The sequence below is a fragment of the Amphiura filiformis genome, chromosome 5 (assembly GCF_039555335.1).
Source record: "Amphiura filiformis chromosome 5, Afil_fr2py, whole genome shotgun sequence".
NCBI classification, from domain to species: Eukaryota; Metazoa; Echinodermata; class Ophiuroidea; order Amphilepidida; family Amphiuridae; genus Amphiura; species Amphiura filiformis.
This window is the reverse complement of record NC_092632.1, coordinates 16,349,191-16,370,905: the sequence shown is the minus strand read 5'-3', so window position 1 is coordinate 16,370,905 and position 21,715 is coordinate 16,349,191. Positions and strand designations below refer to the sequence as shown.

Here is a 21,715-nt window from a genome sequence, read left to right as displayed (position 1 = left end):
TCTTGGCTCAGCGGTTAAGTCGCCGCCTTGAAATCTATAGATCAGTGAGATCAGGGGTTCTAATCCGTCTGATGACTTTTCTATGATTATAATTTTCCTCTTCTGATCCTTGCTATTATTATTATTAGGTCTAATACTTAAACTTCACGCTATTTCGTCATCATTAAAGTAGTTTTAAAATTTTGCGTGTACTATCTTCAGTAGACAGCATGTAATGGCGATTGACATTTTTCACATATTTTGCATTATTTTGGCATCTTTATAAATAATAGGACACATAGACCAAGCCATGTATAAATTACATGAAAATAATTATATTTAGTACAGAGTACATAAACAGGCTAAGACTTTGTGAAAATTGCACGGGAATCCGGCATTCCCTTCTAAAGATATGAACGAAAACGTAATTTCAGATGATTTTTTTATATGTTATTAGAGCCAACTCTGGCGGAAATTCGTTGCCACACCAGCACGTTCTGGTGTTAAAAGCACGCAATCGAAGCTAAATATGTGATAGTTCCGTATTATTTTGTATAATAGTTGCAAATGCACATCAGATTACACTTGCCCCTTCCCCACCCCCCATTTTCCAATGTTGGGAGACTGTAATGTAGAAATGATGACGATTTTGTCCAAATCAACATTGCAATAGGGGAGCGGGGAAGGATGTTGGCCAATTAACGCTCAGGTGTGGCAACCTTTTTCGCCAAGGTTGTAGGCTGTGTTGTGGTACCAAATCTACCAATGCACTACAAAGTGAATCTTTGACTGTACACAAATGGTGTCCAGATGAGGTCTTGCTGGCAGTTGCTGCACATGATTGCTAGCAAGTTCAGGAGACCGAGGCTTACTATAGATTCCTTACATACTTGAGTCCAATACGATACTTTTATTTATCAAATATCGTTGAGTTCATGGCTATCTTCTTTGATTTTTTTACAACAAGACTTGACGGCTGATGCCATCTCAGGCTCCATCAGCGTTATAACAAACAACCTGGAAACCAATAAGAATAACAAACAAAATGTCAATAGGAAGCAATTTAAGATTTCTACGCTACTGAAATTTCACTCACCGGAGCGCTTTCACCGGGTCAACCGGCGTCTTCAGCGGATGTATTGCTCTGAAGATTTGTTGTTGCTGGTGATGTATTGATACACTGAATGTGATCAAATACTTGCTGGACAATGATAACAGCTGGCAAGTCGACAGTGCTGAAAACCTTAGTGTTGATAATATTATCTAATTATTAAGGGATCTGGAATGAGCGTTTTGAGCGTTTCGACAGTATTTTGTGGGATATGAGAGCACATCAGACATATCGAATTGCATTCTGAATACGAAGAATGTCTTTCTGATATCAAATAATTTCCATTTTTGAAATTCACGATATAATACAAATTTTATGACAAATTTGATATTTTTCACATTTTTAATATATAGGCCTAACAGTCCTCGAAGTAAATTTTATAAATCTAATGATATATTCTTAAAGTGTATGTAGCTGGGAGGAAAAGCCGACGATCAATTGAAAAATTTGACCTTTCATATTGAAGATAAGGATTTTGGTGTTTTTTTGGTGTTTTGGGGGAAAAAATCCATATCTTCAATACGAAAGGTCAAAATTTTCAATTGATCGTCGGCTTTTCATCCCACCTACATACACTTCAAGTACACATCATCAGATTTATAAAGTTTACTTCGAGTACTGTTAAAAATCAAAAATATCAATATTTAATCATTTGCAATAAAATGTGTATTACATTGCGAATTTCAAAAAAAAAATCAAAATTATTTGATATCAGAAGGACATTCTTCGTATTCAGAATGCAATGCGATATGTCTGATGTACTAATGTCCCACAATAAATACTGTCCAAACGTTCATACCCCATGCCTTAAAGTTCTGCCTCAATACAACATACTTTGAGTTTAGGGGCCAAAATTACCAGCAAAAATAACGATGGGTGTGCCATGGGCAGCCCATGTAACCCGTTGGCAGCGAATACTTGCATGTAACACTTTGAACGCATTGCTCTAGCGTTTGCTTCTCATCCACCACCTACGTGGTATCGTTATGTGGATGACACCTTCTGCGTAATTAAAGAGAAGATATCGACACTGTCTGGGACAACATCCTGACCCCCCACGCCCGGAACCAAGGGGGGGGGCACAACATCTTCCAGTTTGACGTCATTTACATCTGTGACGTCATCGGAGGTGTTCCAATAACATCACTGGCAACAAATCTTCAGAGCAAGAACATCCGCTGAAGACGCCGGTTGACCCGTAAAAAGCTCTCCGGTGAGTGAAACTTGAGTAGCGCAGAAGTCTTAAATTGTAAAGGTTCGTTCATACTACCGCCGCATTTGCGATGCGTTGCTTTGCGATGCCGATATATCGATTACTTTTGCCGTAACTCAACGCAACTCGTCGCATTTCTAAGTTAAAATGTATTTAACTTCATTGCGATATCGCAATGCAGTATTTTGCAGTACGATGCAGTGCGACAACGCACCGCATCGCAAAGCAACGCATCACAAATGCGGTGGTAGTATGAACGAACCTTAATGCTGGTTTCATACTACCCTGCCGCTTGCCGCTGAGCGGCGTGGCGCACGCGCATTGCAGACAAACAGACACAATAAAAGCTTGTCATTGGTTGAAACGCCCTGCCGCTTGCCGCAGCGGCAAGCGGCAGGAGAGTATGCTGGAGGCTTAAGTCTCTTATTGTATGCGGTGGATTCTCGCATATTCATGAGGGCCGATTGTTCGATCGTGCCGTGTCTAACAATTACGCCAGCGCTGCGTGCCTTCGCGTATACGCGATAGAGCGTTGCGTGCTTTCGCGATTCATGGAACAATCGGCCATCATTATCGGGTGATGCGGAGACTTTGACTGGTGGTACGCTCTCGGTTTTCTTTCTCCTCTGTGCATAAAATATTCATTATAATTGAAGACCGAATTAAAAAGACTAGTTTGCGTATGACGTTCTGTCAACAAGACAAAAAATGTCGTGCTGAGCAGGTCAGCAACCAATCAGCCCGCGTCTTTTCCCTGACGTCAGACGCAAAGTAGTCTTTTTTTAATTCCGTCTTAAGTTAACTGCATGGACTGGTTGATGCACAAAATGGTTTACTGCTAACTAAATGTTAAGCAGAGTAACTCTTTTGTGCCCCAGACAGCCCACACTGGACACAGTTGGCCTTTCTGTGCTTCATTCTACAATCACAGAAATAGTTGATGAAATTGACGATATGTTGAAAAGTGTCAATTTGTATTAATTCAGTTGACACTCCCCTGTTTCCCTTTCAAAATCGATATCATTCCCAGGTTCCCTTTTATCAGAAAGTTTGAAGGTCATTGCTAGAGGAAAAGGGAAGCAGCATCAATGGCAGGATTAATGGTTCTCGTGTAGCAGCAAAATCAAAAACGAGGAAGAGGTCCTGCCCCCTCAGAAGGATTACATTAACATGTTTGCAGAGGATATATGACAAACTGGACCTGACATCAAGAAATGTATGCTGAATAGAGTAGTTTGGAGAGTCATTACGGGAGTCCGAGCCGGAGTCCGACTATAGAGTCGCTATTATTAGTAAAAGAGTGTTCATAAATACTCTGGTGGTCAGGGGTTGGAAAATTTGGAGCCTTTGACGTAACAAAAAATATGTTTATCCACCTGTAATGCCATATAGTCTTAATTTTTTTAAATCCCCCTTATTGCTGTGTGGCGTTTCTGTACTCCCCCAGGCCTGGGAAGTGTCGTGCACAAATAAAGCAGAAGGGGGAAGAGGACAGGCTCTTAATTATTTCAACTGACTACTGATGTGCTGCAAATGAATTAGGCAACGTGTCAATGAGCGGTGAGCACTTACTTGATTCCATAGAAAGTTAAAAATACTGCTACAAATAGCGCAACTGCGTTGTCCAGAAAATGTATATTGGGTTTGTTTTCGTACACAATGGCACTGATGATGATTCCTAACGCAGTGACACCACAAGCTAAGGAACTATAACCTGCAATAGAAAAAAAAACCGATTTTATCAAATAAATAAACTTGTTCACACCCACGAAGATGATAACAATAAATAGTACGATAATGCTACTCGTGATATGATATGATGGCATGCTTAAAAATGTCACTATTGTAGTATACAGAAGTTGTGTTTCCACATTAAACTTTGGGAGAGAGAGCCTTTTATAGAATTAACGCTATGATGCAATGACATACAGCAACGACAATATGGAGGTCGAAGATGAAAATGCAGATGAAGATTACAATAGAGATAGAGATGAAGATGAAGATATAAAGATGCAGATGCCGAAGATATGAAGATGGGGATGGGGATATATAGGAAGACTAAGATAAAGTCGATGCTGCGGTTGAAGATCAAGATCAAGATGCCACTGATTAATGAAGAAAATATTATCATGAGGATGGCGCATAATGGTGATGATGCTATGATAATGATATGACGACGATGATGATGATAAAGATTACGATCCACGTAGTCAATTCAATTATTAAACCACCCGCCACTAATTGCAACAGGTGCATCCATCTGAAAAGCTCACACAATCATGACAAAAACATAAGTCTAAGAAATTATTAGTCGTGGAACAGTACCTAATTTGCATGAATGGCCACATATGTATGGATGAAATTTCAAAATAATTGGCCCCCAACAAAAACATTTTTGCAAATGTGAACAAGGTCCTTGCACAGATGATAATTCCCAAAGAGTAAGTGGAATAGTGTGGAACAAGACCTGTTTCTTAAAGAAAGTGCGTGAAAAGCAGAAAGCAGCACTGTTTTGTTCAACGATTCTCACAGATTTTTTGTGCTGGGTGCAAACAATTGGGCTGTGAATGTGGTCCAGAAAGTTGTTCCATATCAGTGCATTTTGCTGTTGTGTCAGTTTGACAACTGCTTGGTTACTGACATGTGTTTAAAGTAGAGTATTGAGGCAATCCTGTGTGTAATTTTTGTTTATTTTGATGGACAGGATTTTAAGATATGACCTTGTAAATTTTTTTCTTTTTTGGCTTAGTGTACTATTAAGTTTACAAAACTGACCAGACTGGGAATTGGAACCACTGAAGCTTATTTCTTTCCATTATAAGGGATGGCCTGGCAACTTTTCCGTTTTAATCCAAAATAAAGCTTTACGGTATATATCGCATTATCTATGTTATACTATTATAGAACACAGAATGTGACATCAACAGTTGACAATGATACAGCGCCTAACAGCGGTATTTACAGCCTAAAAGCCCGCCTAAATGGTTCCGTAACGGAGCGTGTGATTGGTTCCCATGATTACGCACTCACTCGTATATAGCAGATAATTTTGAGAAGTAGATGGATATGGATTGTTGTAATGAAAGTGAAATTTTCCGTAATTTGACCTGACAAACGATAATAAGGATGATGATGACGACAAAGATGATGCGAAAACTCTGCTCGAGGATTCAAAAACTTACCATCTGATATAACTGCTGTACTATTTAACTTATATCCAACGTAGAATTTTATAACAGCAAGTATGACACACACAAACAAACCAAATCCTGTTACTGCATACAGCCATGGATTCTAACAAAACAAAATGATTTGACGATTAGTTTAAACTGAAGACAATAATCTGCGTCAGATTATCACCCAAACAGTAAATATATGCATAAACTTCGAGGAATTTTACAAGATTGTGATCAAGATATTTGAATTAATTACTTTTATTACCCTCCGGAGGGGGGTTCTCCCTGGTTGAAGGTGTACTGGGAAGGGCCACCGTTTGGGGTAACTTTTCAGCAATTTTGGTATATCAATGGGTTGGTTTTCAGTGAAGACTGTTTGCTGTGCCGTTGCAATTTGCCATGATGACTAGACGAATACCACTCAAAATCACATCTGTGTACATGTACGTATGTGCTTCAGTGTATCAATTATACCTGGTACTATGATACGCATCATTAACTGTACCATTGAAAATTGCAAAATGATTTGATAAATCAAAATTAATTACGAAAAGAGTTTATATGCAAACATCATAATTCTAGGCATGCATGCATCATAATTCTGCACTGCGTGTTATGCATCATAATAGCATCTAGGTATAGGGTTACATCTCTTGTATCCAATGATGATGTTCATGGGCATGATGATGATGATTATGATTATGATTACGTAACGCATTGTTCCTTTATGCCGGTTTGATTTGCCGACAAGCTATATTCATCGAGAGGCAGGGCCTACCTTTTGTTCAGGACTAAAGGGTTCCGCCGTTAAATCGGTAACTGGTCCGACAGCGTATCAACGCTTTACCAGGCAGGCTACTGTAAATATGTGATCACAAGAAAGTCATGTGAAAGCGCCCACTTGAGCGAAAGGTACCTTTTGTTCTCATACAGCCCACGGGTGTGATTATTCGCAAGCACACGAAAGCACACTTTACCGTCGATGTACAGTTATTTAGCGCCCACCTTAATTTAGGCGCCTCATGTAAATTGAATAGAGTTAGTTGCTGATCAATTCAACTATTTCGCAGTGTAGGCCCCTATGTTGTTATCATGGTTATAGGCCTATTTAATAAATAAAGTCAAATGGGTTTCTTAATATCACGAATAGCTATTTAAAACATGTTAAAAGCCAGGGGCAAGTGAGGGAGTGAAAGAGGGGTGAAAAGAGGAGAAGCGGATGGGCGATCGTGATTGGAGGGGAGGAAGACAAACAGGAAAAGAAAGGGGGGAGAAGGAAAGCGAGAGACTAGTGGTGGGCCCCTAAAATGTAGGCATAAGAAAGAATAAGTGCAGAAAAAGGAAAAGAATGGAATGAATAAAGAAAATAATAATTATTATTAGTATAGAAACTAAACACATGACAGCACTTGGCAGCCATTCAATAATGCCAAAACCTTAATGCGTTACGTAATTAAAACTCCCATCTTAAGTATTTCACACCTGCCAAACACAAGTTACCCAATTTTCGAAAACTGGACGTTGAATGTACACTCTTATGAATATTGATTGGCAACATTTTCAATATGTCAGCGTTCTAATCAGACACAATAGAACAATAAACCCTGCAGTGCGTTGATCATCATCATAATCATTGTCTTCATCATCAACATCATCATCAAGACCTAATAATTCAGATTAAAATTCAGACTAAACACAATTTAGCGTTACCCAAAAATTTTGCGAACTCTCAAAAGATTGTGGGATAGGCTTTTACGACGGGAATTCATAACAATTAGTGGGTTTTTAGCGGGTTCGCCGTCGGACAAGTTTAGATTGTTGAAAGTTTAGATTATTGAAAATAATGCTTCGCCAGAGAGTGCATGCAGTAAGACTCATTGGAAAGGAGATCATAAAAACGTCATTGCACATGACGAGAATGAACATGAATCGGTCACCGTTTTCTTGGTGGAGGGTTTCTGATGTTTTCTTAAAGGGGGTAACCCTATTGGTTTTGGATATGGATTGTTTTGGTATGCGTGAACTGCATTCTGGGCAGGCAAGCAACAACATGTGCCGTTCGTCGTGTGCCGTGCGTGCGTAGTTGCACTGACAACCAAGTTCCACCAGGTCCACGTTCTGATACTATAAAGTTGTGACATTAGTTTTCATATACCACTCCCCACAACCATTTTTTTCATGTTATTGAACAGAAAGTTTTCGTTTTTAAGTCTTTTTCGTACCGATTCAGAAAAAAAGGAAACAAAATATATTTCCCCTTGCAATATGTACATTTCAAATTAATTTTAAAAAGTTTGGGTTAAAAATGGAGAGGAAAAAGAAACCTGCCGCTACCGGGTATTGAACCGCATACCTCTTGCATAAAATTGCAATGCGCTAACCCGGGGCGCCAACCAACTGCGCCACGCAGCCCGCTTCAACCCCTTTGGAATTTTTAGAGCTTCATACTATACCGTCGTCGATCTGAAGTCTCCTCAGCAGTTACCGTGGTTCGTTCTTTTCACACAATGTGAATGACGCGAAAACAAACTAGCTGTATAATTATCTACGATAAGCCTGCCCAGAATTCCAGAAAGTGCTAGCCACCAAGGAAGTTATTTTTGCATGAATTCTCCGATTTCTCCGGAAATACATCGACTTGGGGCGTCAAATTTCAGGATTGTGTTATGACGCTATTTGCTTTCCATAGCTAATTTAAATATATCGCTCAGCGGCTTCGTGTCATCAATTACCCCGGCCTATTATTCGTGGTAGAAGACAGCCAGCCACAGGATGGAGCTAAGAATATTTCACTCATCTATTATATTGTTGTGATCACTTTGTTGATGAGAAATTAAAGTTTATTTGTGAAGTTATATTTTGCTCTCCGTTTGTTTCTGTTTGAGTCTTTCCCCGTCTCCGATGGAAGATCTACTGGCCATGTATTTGGTTTAATTTCTAGTAATCAGATAACTGGTTAGTGGATCTTCACATCATTCTGAGTCTTATTAATAGTAATGAGAAAAATACGATATATCTTGTGATACCAAAACCTCATTAACAATGACAAAAATGGGGGGGGGGGATGATGTTGTCGATCGGGTTACGGACCTTTAAAGTAGGCGTAATTTCAGGTTTTGTTAACTTACAGTATGTAGTTTTGTTCCTTCAATGAGATAGATAATGGCTTTACTTGCGACCGATACAGCAGCAGCTATAAATAAGAAGGCTAAAAATATATTGGCCCTAAATGAACAAACAACAAAAAACAATACATAATTAGATAGAGTTTTAAAGCCACAATGTTATGATCTTATAGCCTGGTTATATATTTGTAATGTTTACACATATGTGGTGGGTGGCAAATTGCCACAGGAGTTAGTGATGCGTCTAGTGCATATAGTTGTAGTTGTAGAAGTAGTTGTAGTTGCTGTTTCCCTATCCTTCAATCCTTCCCTTCCTATCCTTTACCTTCTCCTTCTCCTTGCTTCGCTTTGATTCTTGCTTGCTTGCTTGCTTGAAACACTCCTATACTACGGATGAACCCAACTTGCCGCTGGCTAGCCGAAAGGTGAAAAGTGAAGCAGATTGAGTAAGTCTTCTCCTGCCAGTACATAGCCTCTCCTATCTCAAGACTTCTACATAACCTCCACGTCGGTCACCACCGGTAACTGGGATCTTGCGACCCCAGGCAGATATGTAGGGGATCTCGGAGCAACAAGCGGCCCTAGAGGTGCAGTATGCATGACCCACCGGCGTGTGGATACGCTCTGGTGCTCACCAACGCTTGTCCCAGCTATGGGTTAAATAGTTAAGGTAGTCCACTACCTTAGGCGGATTAGAGATATAAATCTCTACAACGGCAAAAGGGTGCTTTGAAGGTAATTCATCGAACAGCCAGTGAACAAAATCAGGGAGTCCTGAGACCTGAGCAACAACTTGGCGCTTTTGGTTGGAGACAGAAGCAGCAAGTGCTGAGGGCGGATGAAGAATGAATCTTTCTTTCATTCTCAACGGCCACTGGACACCTGTTGATAGGAGTTGCGACCATCAACAGTATTTAGCAAATGAAAGACATTTATGATGGCGAAAACTAAAAGCACCAGGGTTAAAGCCCCTGCAAATCTTCCTGCTGGTGAAGCCCTTCACATCGATTGTGGAAGTCATGACGTTGGTACCTCAAATCCAATTGGAAGGGTGGCAACTGATGGCGGAATCAGCAGGGGAGCCCAATTTCTGAAATGTAAGAAACCAATTAATATTGCTACAATGAATACAAGGACATTGAAAAACCCGCACAAACAACTTGAACTATGTGCATTAGCCAAGAAGTACAGAATTGAAGTACTTGCTATCCAGGAGCACAGGATAGTTCACAGCGACAACAGTGAACTCCAATTTGAAGATCTCCCGGAAGGTTTCCAACTGATAACAGCCTCTGCCTACAGAAACAAGATAGGAGCATCAATAGGTGGAGTGGGCATTCTTCTTAGTTCATCTGCTAAGAGAGCAATGTTATCTGTCAGATTCATAACATCAAGAATTTTACAGGTTACACTGGGTGGAAATCCAAAGACTACCATAATTACTACCTACTCACCAACGAACGTCTTGGATGAAGACGATGTTGAAGAACACTACAAACAGCTGAATGCAGCTACAAAATCTGTACCTGCTCATAATGTATTGATAATTGCAGGAGATTTTAATGCAAGAATTGGACTGGATGATGCAAAATTTGCATACCACCAAAACACAAACAGAAACGGAGACTTCCTACTTGAGTTTGCACAGGAGAACAACCTTATCATCACCAATACCACATTTCAGAAGAAGAAGTCAAAACTTTGGACATGTGTGCTGCCGAGTGGATTCAGAGCACAACTGGATTATGTTTTAATCAGGAAGAAGTGGAAAAATTGTGTAATTAATGCACAAGCCTACAACTCTTTCGCAAGCACAGGTTCAGATCATAGGATAGTGACTGCAAACATCCGACTCAGTCTAAGAGCCAACAACAAATCACCTTCAAAGAGAGTGAAATATGATTGGGCCAAACTAGCAACAGACCCTGAACTTCAGGACAGGTATACTCTGGAGATTAAAAACAGATATTCTGTTTTATCTGATGATAATTGTGCAGACCAAACACAAAAGTATAATTACCTGATTCAGGCCAACAAGGAGGCTGCTGAAAAAGTAATGCCTAAACTACCAAAGAAGCAAAGAAAAGCACTTTGCTTTGACTCAAGAGTAGAACAAGCTAGACAACACCTAACAGAAGTCAACAAGAGACACGTCAAAGAGAATACCAAAGATACTCATTTAGAATTTGAGCAGAGCAAGGATGAACTAGACCAGGCATATGAAAGAGCAAATAGGGAGTTCATAGAGAACAAGTTGAAGGAATATGAAGAGGCCAATCTGAACCACAGACATAAACTAGCATGGGGTATCATCAATTGTGTTAGTGGTAGGAAAAAGACAAGGAGTGGAAGACTAAAGGATGACAGCAAAGAAGAAAGACTGAAGAAATGGCATGACCATTTCAAGAACCTACTAGGGAATCCACCACAAGTGACAATGGAAAATGAGGATATACCAACTATATTTCATGAACTACCCATCAGAACAGATGCTTTTGATATGGAGGAATACCAGAAAGCAAAGATGGCTATTAAGGAAGGCAAGAGTTATGGAGAAGATGGTATTCCACCAGAGGTGATCAAGAGATGCAATATTGACATAATCATACTTGATTTTTGCAATCAAGTACTACTAAACCGACAGAAACCTAACCAGTGGTCCGTCTTGAACCTCATCCCAGTACCTACAATCAAGGAAAAAAGTCTTGGAACGCTTGCGTGTAAATAACGGAAAACTGTCACCCCTCTCCCCGTGCAATGTTGAGAAATGCCAATGTCTTCAGCGGTTCCCCAATGTGTTCCAACATTGCTTGATGGGGAGAGGGAAGGGTAAATCATTGTTGTAGATGTCATGTTTCTTCCCAAACACAATATAGGTCATTTCCATGAACACAAGAAATTCTGCACGGAATTTCGACAGAGTGTGTGCCAAGCGTTCCAAGGACTTTTTCCTTGATTGTCTCTACCGAATGCAAAATATTTCATCTAAATTTCGTTTTTGTCTCATAACTCAAAACGGAATGTCGTATGAGCTTCAAATTTCACACGATTTGAGAGTGGATTATATACTTTGCAATCATAATAAAATTGTTGATAACGAATTTGGTTTATTTAGGGAGTGGTCACCGAAAACACCCCATATGCTAAATTAACCACGTTTCATAATTATGGCTCTAAACTGCTCTAAAATGTCGTTTTTGTCCATAACTCAAAAACAGAATGTTGTATGAGCTTCATATTGCACACGATTTGAGAGGGGATTATATGCTTTGCAATCATAATAAAATTGTTGATAAAGAATTTGGTTTATTTAGGGAGTGGTCACTGAAATCACCCCATATGCTAAATTACACACTTTTCATAATTATGGCTCTAAACTGCTCTAAAATGTCGATTTTGTCCATAACTCAAAAACAGAATGTTGTATGAGCTTCATATTGCACACGATTAGAGAGTAGATAATATCCTTTTGAATCATAATAAAATTGTTGATAAAAATGTTGAGTTATTTAGGGAGTGGTCACTGACAACACCTCCTATGCTAAATGACACAAGTTTTGTAATTATGTCCCTCTTCTGTATGATATGATACTGAGTCAATTTTCGTTTTTGTTTCATAACTCAAAAACACTACAAGTGCATTTTTCGTACAATATCACAATGTTTTGCAGCATGTTTTCCAAAATGTTTTTTTTAATGTTATTAAAACGTTATGTACCCTTTATGATATAACCTAACGTGTAAAATGTATGTTTTCTCTAAAACTTGTGTTTGCTGAGTATAGGCACATCCGAGCGAATCAGAAAGATTATGATGTAACAATTTGAAACAACTCATTTCTGAATATTATTTATAACAAAATACGCTTTTGCGATGAGAAAAAAAAAGAAAGAAAAAAAGAAACAACAATTTAATACACTTAAAGAACAAATATAGACCACCATTGGGACTCGAACCATGCACATCAGTCAATAGCCAAAGGTTGACAGTCGGAGGACTAATCCGCTACGCCACGCTGCCATTGCACAATTGAAATAAATATATATTATTTTCTTTTAATAGTCAAAATGGTAAAGTGTTAACAAATTTCATATATGAAATCAATGTTTCATTCCTAATTAAAACATTCTCAATTGGTATAGCAAAAAACGAACGTTAAGTTTTGAGATGCGGCCTCAAAAACATAAAATGTCGATTTTGGAGCATATTGTCATAATGGTAGACTGATACACTTTGCCATTTCTACTATACAAGTTTACACTTTCCATTTTACCTGACTACTATAAAAGAACACAACTTGTTACTTTCGATTGCGAAATGACAGCGTGGCGTAGCGGATTAGTCCTCAGACTGATAACCTTTGACTATTGACCGATGTGGTTCGAGTCCCATTGGTGGTCTTTTTTAAAAGTATATTCAATTGTTGTTTTTTTTTTCTTTTCTTGTTTTTTTTTTTTCTCATCGCAAAAGCGTATTTTAATATAAATAATATTCAGAAATGAGTTGTTTATGCGTATTTATTTCAATTCAAAGTGGTAAACTTAACTGTTAACAAATTTTATATAATATGAAACGAATGTTTCATTCCTTTTGCAATAAAACATTTTCAATTGGTATAGCAAATGTAAACGAACGTGACGCTTCGTGAGATGCGGCCTAAAAACATAAAATGTCGATTTTGGACCATTTTGTCATTATGGTAAACTGATACATTTTGAGGTTTCTACTATAGGGTGCTTGCATGGAAGATCATAAAGTTCAAACCATCCTAAAGACACGCTCCAGAGGACATGCAAATGCACGGAGTACAATACCAATCACCTGTTTAACTGGTTTTGATCAAAGTAATTCTTTGTACTCCATGCATTAGCATATCTTATGGAGCGTGTCTGGAGGATGATTTGAACTCATGACCTTTCGTGCAAGCACTCTATACAAGTTTACACTTTCCCCGATACCTGACTACTATAAAAGAACAAACCTTGTTACTTCGATTGCGAAATGGCAGCGTGGCGTAGCGGATTAGTCCTCAGACTGATAACCTTTTGGCTATTGACCGATGTGAATGGTTCGAGTCCCAGTGGTGGTCTTTTTTAAAAAGCATATTCAATTGTGTTTTTTTTTCTTTTTTTTTCTCACCGCAAAAGCGTGTCTTAATAGAAATAATATTCAGAAATGAGTTGTTTCAAATTGTTACATCATAATCATTGTGATTCGCTCGGATATGCTTATACTCAGCATACACAAGTTTTCCAGAAAACATTTATATATGCCTATACTCAGCAAACACAAGTTTTAGACATGTTGGGTTATATCATAAAGGGTACAAAATGTTTGAAGTTTTAATAACATTGAAAATATTTTGGAAACATGCTGCAAAACATTGTGATATTGTAATAAAATGCATTTGTAGTGTTTTTGAGTTACGAGACAAAAACGAAATTTGACTACAGTAGAGGGCATAATTACGAAACTTGTGTAATTTAGCATAGGAGGTGTTTCAGTGACCACTCCCTGAATAACCCAACATTTTTATCCACAATTTTATTGTGATTCAAAAGGATATTATCTACTCTCAAATCTGGTGCAATATGAAACTCATACAACATTCTGTTTTTGAGTTATGGACAAAAACGACATTTTAGAGCATTTTAGAGCCATGATTAAGAAACGTGAGTGATTTAGCATAGGGGGTGCTTCCAATGACCACTCCCTAAATAAACCAAATTCTTTATCAACAATTTTATTATGATTACAAAGTATATAATCCACTCTCAGATCGTGTGCAATTTGAAGCTCATACGACATTCCGTTTTTGAGTTATGAGACAAAAACGAAATTTAGATGAAATATTTTGCATTCGGTAGAGACAATCAAGGAAAAAAGTCTTGGAACGCTTGCGTGTAAATAACGGAAAACTGTCACCCCTCTCCCCGTGCAATGTTGAGAAATGCCAATGTCTTCAGCGGTTCCCCAATGTGTTCCAACATTGCTTGATGGGGAGAGGGAAGGGTAAATCATTGTTGTAGATGTCATGTTTCTTCCCAAACACAATATAGGTCATTTCCATGAACACAAGAAATTCTGCACGGAATTTCGACAGAGTGTGTGCCAAGCGTTCCAAGGACTTTTTTCCTTGATTGTAAGAGCGGCGATCTCAGCCTAACAGCCAACTACAGGGGAATCAGCCTAAGCTCAATAGTTGCTAAAACATTCAACAGGATGCTCTTGAACAGGATCAGACCACACCTTGATGATAAGCTCAGACAGAATCAATGTGGCTTTAGAGAAAAGAGATCGACCACTGAGCAGATTCTTGCCTTGAGAAGGATTATTGAGGGCATTGAAGAAAAGAACCTCTCTGCAGTGGTAACATTTATTGATTTCAAAAAAGCTTTCGATACCGTCCACAGAGGGAAAATGATCAAGATCTTGAAAGCTTATGGCATCCCAGATATCATTGTGAACGCAATTGAAGACACCTACCAGGGTACAGAGGCTAAAGTGACGACCCCAGATGGTGACACAGATGAATTTGAAATTTTAGCAGGTGTGTTACAAGGTGATACGCTGGCACCATATCTGTTCATCATCGTCCTAGACTATTGCCTCAGATCTGCAATAGACGGCAGGGAGGAGAGATTAGGCTTCACAATAAAACCTAGAAAAAGCAGACGAGTTGGTCCGCTGAACATAACTGATCTTGACTTCGCAGACGACATTGCGCTACTATCTGATACTAACAACCAAGCACAGGAACTGCTCAAAAATGTAGAAAACGCTGCACTTCGTGTGGGATTACATATGAATGCAAAGAAAACACAATTCATGGTGTACAACCAATCAACAGATGTTGAAATCCAAACCGAGGATGGCAGCTTCCTGGAAGAAGTAAAAGACTTCAAGTACTTGGGGTCGTGGGTCAGGAGTACTGAGCAAGACATCAGAGTAAGAAAGGCAATGGCATGGAAAGCTTGTAACAAGCTCAATAATATTTGGAAATCATCTCTACCCAGACACCTCAAAACACACCTATTCCAAGCTACTGTAGAAAGCGTCCTGCTGTATGGTTGTGAAACCTGGACCATTACCAAGAAAATTGGCAAAGCAATGGATGGCTGCTATACAAGAATGTTAAGATCAGCATTAAATGTGAGCTGGAAAATGCACATGACCAATAAGGAATTGTATGGGGACATTCCACCTGTGACCTCAAAAATCAGCACAAGACGGCTACGGTTTGCGGGACACTGTAAGAGAGCCAAGGGAGGATTACATCTGATCGGGTAACATGGAAGCCCACACAAGGAAAACGAACCAAAGGACGGCCCAGAAGACCTTTGTGGACCTGCTTCAACAAGACACAGGATACACAGTGGCAGAAATTGAGACCAGCATGCAGGACAGGCGGTTATGGCGAGCCATCATTGATGCCCGACAGCAAGAGTCGACGGAGTAAGAGAGTAAGTAAGTAGTTTACACATATGTCCTAACTTACACGATGGAATCAGCCAAGTTATATTTGTCAGGTAAACAGAGCAATTTGACATATTCAGACATTAATAAAGTCCCCCATAGAACTTGAATTAGCTCGTGTGATGTCCTTTACTTAAAGGAGTATTTCTTGATCCTAGCATCCTCTTTTTATGACATTTTTCAATATATCCACGAAAAAGGATTATTCCCAAAATATCAGTTGATTTTGATACGATATTGCGTTTGCGAGTTTAATATGCATTATTATGTGAATTACACTGCTCCATAGGCCATTGTATTGAATTACGTTCTGGTACACCATAACGTAATATTCAAATTTGGCGATATTTTTGCCAAATGAATTAATCTGCAAGAAATGTTTTTGTACATAAAGATTATGTAGCCAGAGGTTTCCAGTGGTATAAAATCTCAACTTTTTTTAAGGAAAGTGGGGGATGAGGCTGTGGATCACACAATGCCCTTTTAACCTTGTTATTTTGGCTTAAATTGTACAGAAAGCTTTCCTGACAGGTTTACTACTAATATTATTTTAGTATTTTGAGTTAAGAATAAAAATATTAAAATTTGATGTAAATCGTACATTATGACTTGAATCGGGAAGGATTGTTGGACACTCATCCATTATAGTTATACACCGAAGTTTAGGCCAGTGCGTTTATCACAAATATAAATTTCATATAGGGATGCACCCTGTAGTTCGTCCGAATAAGGCGACGAAAAAAGAAAACCGTGTTTTTTTCCTCACCTAAACGAATATATACTGGTCACAAAAAGTGTCTTTACACTGTCTTGGTAAAGATGATTTTAAAACAAAACCATATTGGGTGGATATAGTGTCAGTTTCAAAATAATAGCATAATTATAACTTTCCAGAGAATACCAGCAGCATTTTGAATTGTCAGTAATTAATTATTCAACACCTCGAATCCTTTTAATTTCTTTTATTGGCGCTATTAATCGGGACACTTACACGTGTTCTCTCATACTTGAATAGATTGTACTCCGAGATCCGTAAAATCTCCAAACAACAACAATCGATGTACCAACATCTAACAGAGCGTCAAACTGCAAAAAGAAAAGAAAACTGAAGTCAATGGTTCCCCGGATGATTCTGCGGATTGCTGTTTTGGGTGTTTTTTTTTAATTTCGTTTACTAGTGGTTGTGGGTCCAGATGTTTGATTGCTTGTACACTTTAAAGGGGATCATTTTCGTCAGAAGGGGGTCATATATGTCGGTTACCGGAGTAATTTTTATGACCCTCCTACAGTGGCGTAGCGTGGGTCATCATATTGTTGGGGGGGGCACCGACCATGATGGGGGGGGGGGCGGATCTGAGTGGGGGACAAAGCCGTTTTTCGGCCATTTTCCTATGGAATTTCTTTTTAAATTTCAGATCGATTGGGGCACGTGCCCCGTGCCCCTATGACGCTACGCCACTGCCCTCCTATCGCGGGTAGAAACATTATTATGATCCTTATCTCGGGTTGAATTGTATGTCCCTTCTGCGCGCACAACCAAAAAAGGTCAAGAAATTCTTCCTCTTTCGAGCTGAATGCGCCCTACCGCGCGTCAACATTTTGATTATAACTTTTTGTGCTTTTGATTGCGCGAGTAGCGAGAGAAAATTTTGATAGTCACAAATCCGACATAATTTAATACCCCTTTTATTAGTGTTAAAAATTATGACCCTCATATTTTTGGTTAAGTTTAAAATGAACACCTAAAATGAATTGCATGATTTTAACATGAATTGCATGAATCTTAATTATTTGATATAAGAAGGACTTTCCTCGTATTCAGAATGCAATTCTATATGTACGGTGCTCTCAGGCCCGCACAAAAAAATGTCCAAACGTTACTATGATTCCTTAAGGAAGCGGTCAATGAAAAAGTATACCGATACCGGACCATAAAAAGCATGCGAAATCACAAGCTAAGAAACTCCACGTGTAAATGCGGAAGAAGATGTTTTCAAATTCATATTTAATAGGTCATGCCGATCATAAATATGAATATATATATCATAGTAAATGTAATAGTTCACGATTAAGGGATAAGTTGCATCAAAATAGGCTTCAGACTTTACACCGAAAGCTAAATTTCAGTATGTCAAGTATAGCTAAAACCCGGGGCTAAAACATGGTTTAAAACAATCCTACTTTTACACTAGTTTTCCAGCTACTTTTATACATAATTGTATAGCCTAATTGCGCTAGCCGTAACCCCTGTTTTATAGCAAATCGTATAGGTTGAAAAGAGAAAATCACAGAGCCTATAAATAGATAATTATACGGAATACCATCAAAAATGCTTTAAAGCTATCCATGCAGCACACAATGCATTTTACGACTAATATATTACGATTGTGTCTGATATAAAATGTGCATATTAATTTTGATACTTACACCGAAACCGAACATCGCTGAACTGCCTGTTTCTGCAGCAAGAACTATAAATACAGAAAATATCAGATATATTAGTCATAAATAGAGTAACCATATGCAGTATCTTTTTATCTATTTCGTCATTATTATATATCTGAATCAAATTTTCCACTCATAGAAGCAGGTTTATAGAATAATTATAATGAATTTAAGTAAATCTAATTGCAATTTACATTTTGATATACTTTAGATATATGATGATAATAACATTGAAATAAAAAAATCCCCTCAGGTGAGCCAGCAAAATACAAATAGTTAATTATATATTCTGTAGGCCTATTACTCTGCAAAATTGTATATTCTGTAAGGTATAATAATAACATTAAAAGAAGACAAGATCTTTGGGTGGCCTACACAATAGATCTATAATGTTAGAGACAAAAATGATAAAAGTTAAATTTAAATTTAAAACTAAATTCGACCCATTGTACCAGCTGATCTGCATTAGTAGGCCCAACCTCTTAGTGGGAAAGGGAGGGGTTGGGAGTTTCAACTAACACGAAAGGAATCAGAATTTCGGCACTATGAAAATAACGCCCCTTAGGTCAGACACCTTTTGTCGAGCAATGTAGCTCGATATTTGACTTGTTCTCAACAGATTAGCGATAGATAGGGACATAAGGTTCATTTGAAATTATATTGGTTACTCACTAAAACTTGCTATTGCTAGAACAAGCAACAGGAAAACCGACGCCCAGGCTACTCCTATAGCCCAATGACGGTATATACAATCGACAGATGTGTATTGTGGGGATAGAGGTTCTTCACAAGAATTCAACGTTACACCAGTTCCTGAAAAACAAAACAAAAATCAATAAATGGAAATTAAAATGATGCTAGATTGAGGAACAAAAATAATTTTATTCATTATTCATTCAAATAATTATACAGAGCCCTATATGACTTCGGCATGTTGTATAGTGCCCCTCTAAATATTATTCTCTAGAGTAGCATAGGCCTAATAATACATGGCGCTATGGGTATAAGGCAAAAAAAAAGGTTTGGTCCAAAACATAATGGTCAGAAAGCTATGTGCTTTGTGCAGGTTTTTTTTACGCGGGATTTCTTTATTATCGCATTTTTGGCTTACATTTGTTATTGTTTTGGGGGATTTTTTTTTGCCCCTATCTACGAAATCTTAAGGGGTACTACACTCTCAATAAATTTAATGTCTATTTTTGCATTTTTCTCAAAAACTAATAACACAGTGGTAACAAAGTTATGTATATTATAGGGCAAGGAATCCAATTAGGCCCTACTACACTGGAATTTCAGTGACCCAAGACAAGCGGTTCGTTATTTATGATAAGAAAAGTGGTACCGCTAGTACCTCATTTTCTATCATATATACTGAACCGCTTGTCTTGAGTTACTGAAATTTCAGTGTAGTAATTGGATTCCTTGCCCCAATAATATACATAACTTTTGTTACCAGTGTGTTATTATATTTTGAGAAAAATGCAAAAATAGTCACAAATTTACCACAGGGGTGTAGTACCCCCTTAAGTGGAATTAGCGAGGTTCTCTTACCTGTGGCCATGAGTTGCATATCTGCAATTTTTTGATTTCCATTTTGAGAGTGTTTCAATGGAGATTTCTCGACAGGTTCCTTGGTTTTCTCATCCATGATTTCCTGTAAATAGTCAGCCGTTACAATATGTATTTTAGGTTCCAGCTTCTGCGTTATAGAGGATATTTCGAATCGTGTGAGCTGTTATGTTTTGATAAAGGTGCACATTTATTTTTAGTATTTATATATCAATGACTGGATGACTTGGATAAATAAATTTGTCATGTTTATCGTAATAATTTTTAAAACGGAGAATCAAAGATTCAACTGGGGATATGACAGTATATCCGCATTTGCATGTTTTAGTTTTAGGAAACATTATTATAGTTGTGATACATAAAAATATTAATATAGCCCGTAATATAGTAATATAGACGGGATGTAGAAGTAAATTAGTAAACTTATTTACTATATATCAGTCACAAAAATATCGAATACTGTAGGCCTACTTCAGACAGATTGTGTGAATTACTCGAGAAGTAACAACACTAGCAACGAATTTGCTCACGAATGCCATCGCATTCGTCTTATTAAAGTTTTGAGTTAGATTATTTCGAACAATGTGTGCACGTGAATTTAATGCACGCTACTCTTTTTAAAAATTCAACTTCGCATGAACTCAAATTCTCTTTTAGCCATTTTAACACCAAATCTAACTTGTAATACTTTCATACATAATCATTCAACATTTTGAATAAAGATGATTATACATACCTGTCAATATAAACTATAGCACTGCACTAAAAGTGGTATTGAAACATCCCACCAGATAAAACAACCTCATCAGAAAGACGATAGTGCATAGTGAGCGTATGGTGGTATAGAACTCAATAGGAGATAATTGAATTTTATTTGCTGGTTGACGAATTCCGTTTGATAGGCTACAGCAAGAGACCAGTTTTAAACATTTAGATAAATGATTACATTACAAAACCTCATCGTATAAAAAATCTGTATTTCATTAAATACTGCCCTTCTCTGTCATGCACATTTTGTTTGTATGGTATCACACATCACATGCATCATCACCTGTAACAGCAACACTGATGATGAGCAAAGAAAACCAAATCTGTCTGTCAGACGTGTTGATCATGCAGCGCAGTCAGTCAACCAAGATTTGTTTCCACGATTTTGTGTTCAGGGTTGTATTACAAAAGCTTTTGTCGAAGCATTCCTACTATTGTTAAAATCTGAATGGCTAGATTTGTTATGTAAATGATAATTCAACTGTGTTTTACAGAATTGCCTTGAGCAGTCATTTATTATTATTCGTGTTCACAAACCCATAGCAAATAATGTTGTGTTTCGGCTGCGAGTCTGATATTGACGAATGAGCCCATTGTATGGTGTTACTATGATAAAGTAATATCATTTTATTAATTAAATTCATTCAATTTGATTGAAAAATGTCACGGTTTCATGTGTTGAAGACAGTAAAATATGTGAAGCACAAATCGCCGCCATCAAGACCCTGAGACGGATATATCAAGTTCATCTCAGATCAATACCAAGTTCTTTCAAACTCTTTCTCCGTTCCGGAGGCTCTAACTCACCAGTGGACACGATGTCCGCGAAGCTAAGCTAGACTTCTTACCACAT

At 38.0% G+C, this 21,715-nt stretch overlaps 1 protein-coding gene across 2 annotated transcripts; it reads right to left on the bottom strand.

The window, feature by feature from the left end:
• Positions 1-343: 343 nt before the first annotated feature.
• On the bottom strand, positions 344-21,169 carry LOC140152720 (transmembrane protein 163a-like). 2 transcript variants are annotated; one of them, XM_072175187.1, is made up of 9 exons: positions 20,831-21,169; positions 20,077-20,224; positions 19,198-19,338; positions 18,508-18,551; positions 17,072-17,166; positions 8,608-8,704; positions 5,486-5,597; positions 3,876-4,017; positions 344-996 (listed from the first exon to the last, which is right to left on the bottom strand). In XM_072175187.1, exons 2-9 carry the CDS (start codon positions 20,171-20,173, stop codon positions 897-899), a joined length of 828 nt encoding a protein of 275 aa, XP_072031288.1. In that variant the 5' UTR covers positions 20,174-20,224; positions 20,831-21,169; the 3' UTR covers positions 344-896. The 2 variants fall into 2 exon arrangements, with proteins under 2 accessions (XP_072031288.1, XP_072031287.1); XM_072175186.1 differs by having other exon boundaries at positions 20,077-20,179; positions 20,831-21,167.
• Between the last annotated feature and the right edge of the window lie 546 nt (positions 21,170-21,715).

What these genes read in the sequence shown, in the direction of transcription:
- LOC140152720 (XM_072175187.1), bottom strand. Translation starts at nt 20,173, where the DNA reads ATGGATGAGAAAACCAAGGAACCTGTCGAGAAATCTCCATTGAAACAC. An exon ending in TCAAGTATGAGAGAACACGT is followed by an intron (nt 8,705 to 17,071) that starts GTAAGTGTCCCG and finishes TTGTTCATTTAG; the next exon opens with GGCCAATATATTTTTAGCCT. An exon ending in TACAGCAGTTATATCAGATG is followed by an intron (nt 4,018 to 5,485) that starts GTAAGTTTTTGA and finishes TTTCTATTGCAG; the next exon opens with GTTATAGTTCCTTAGCTTGT.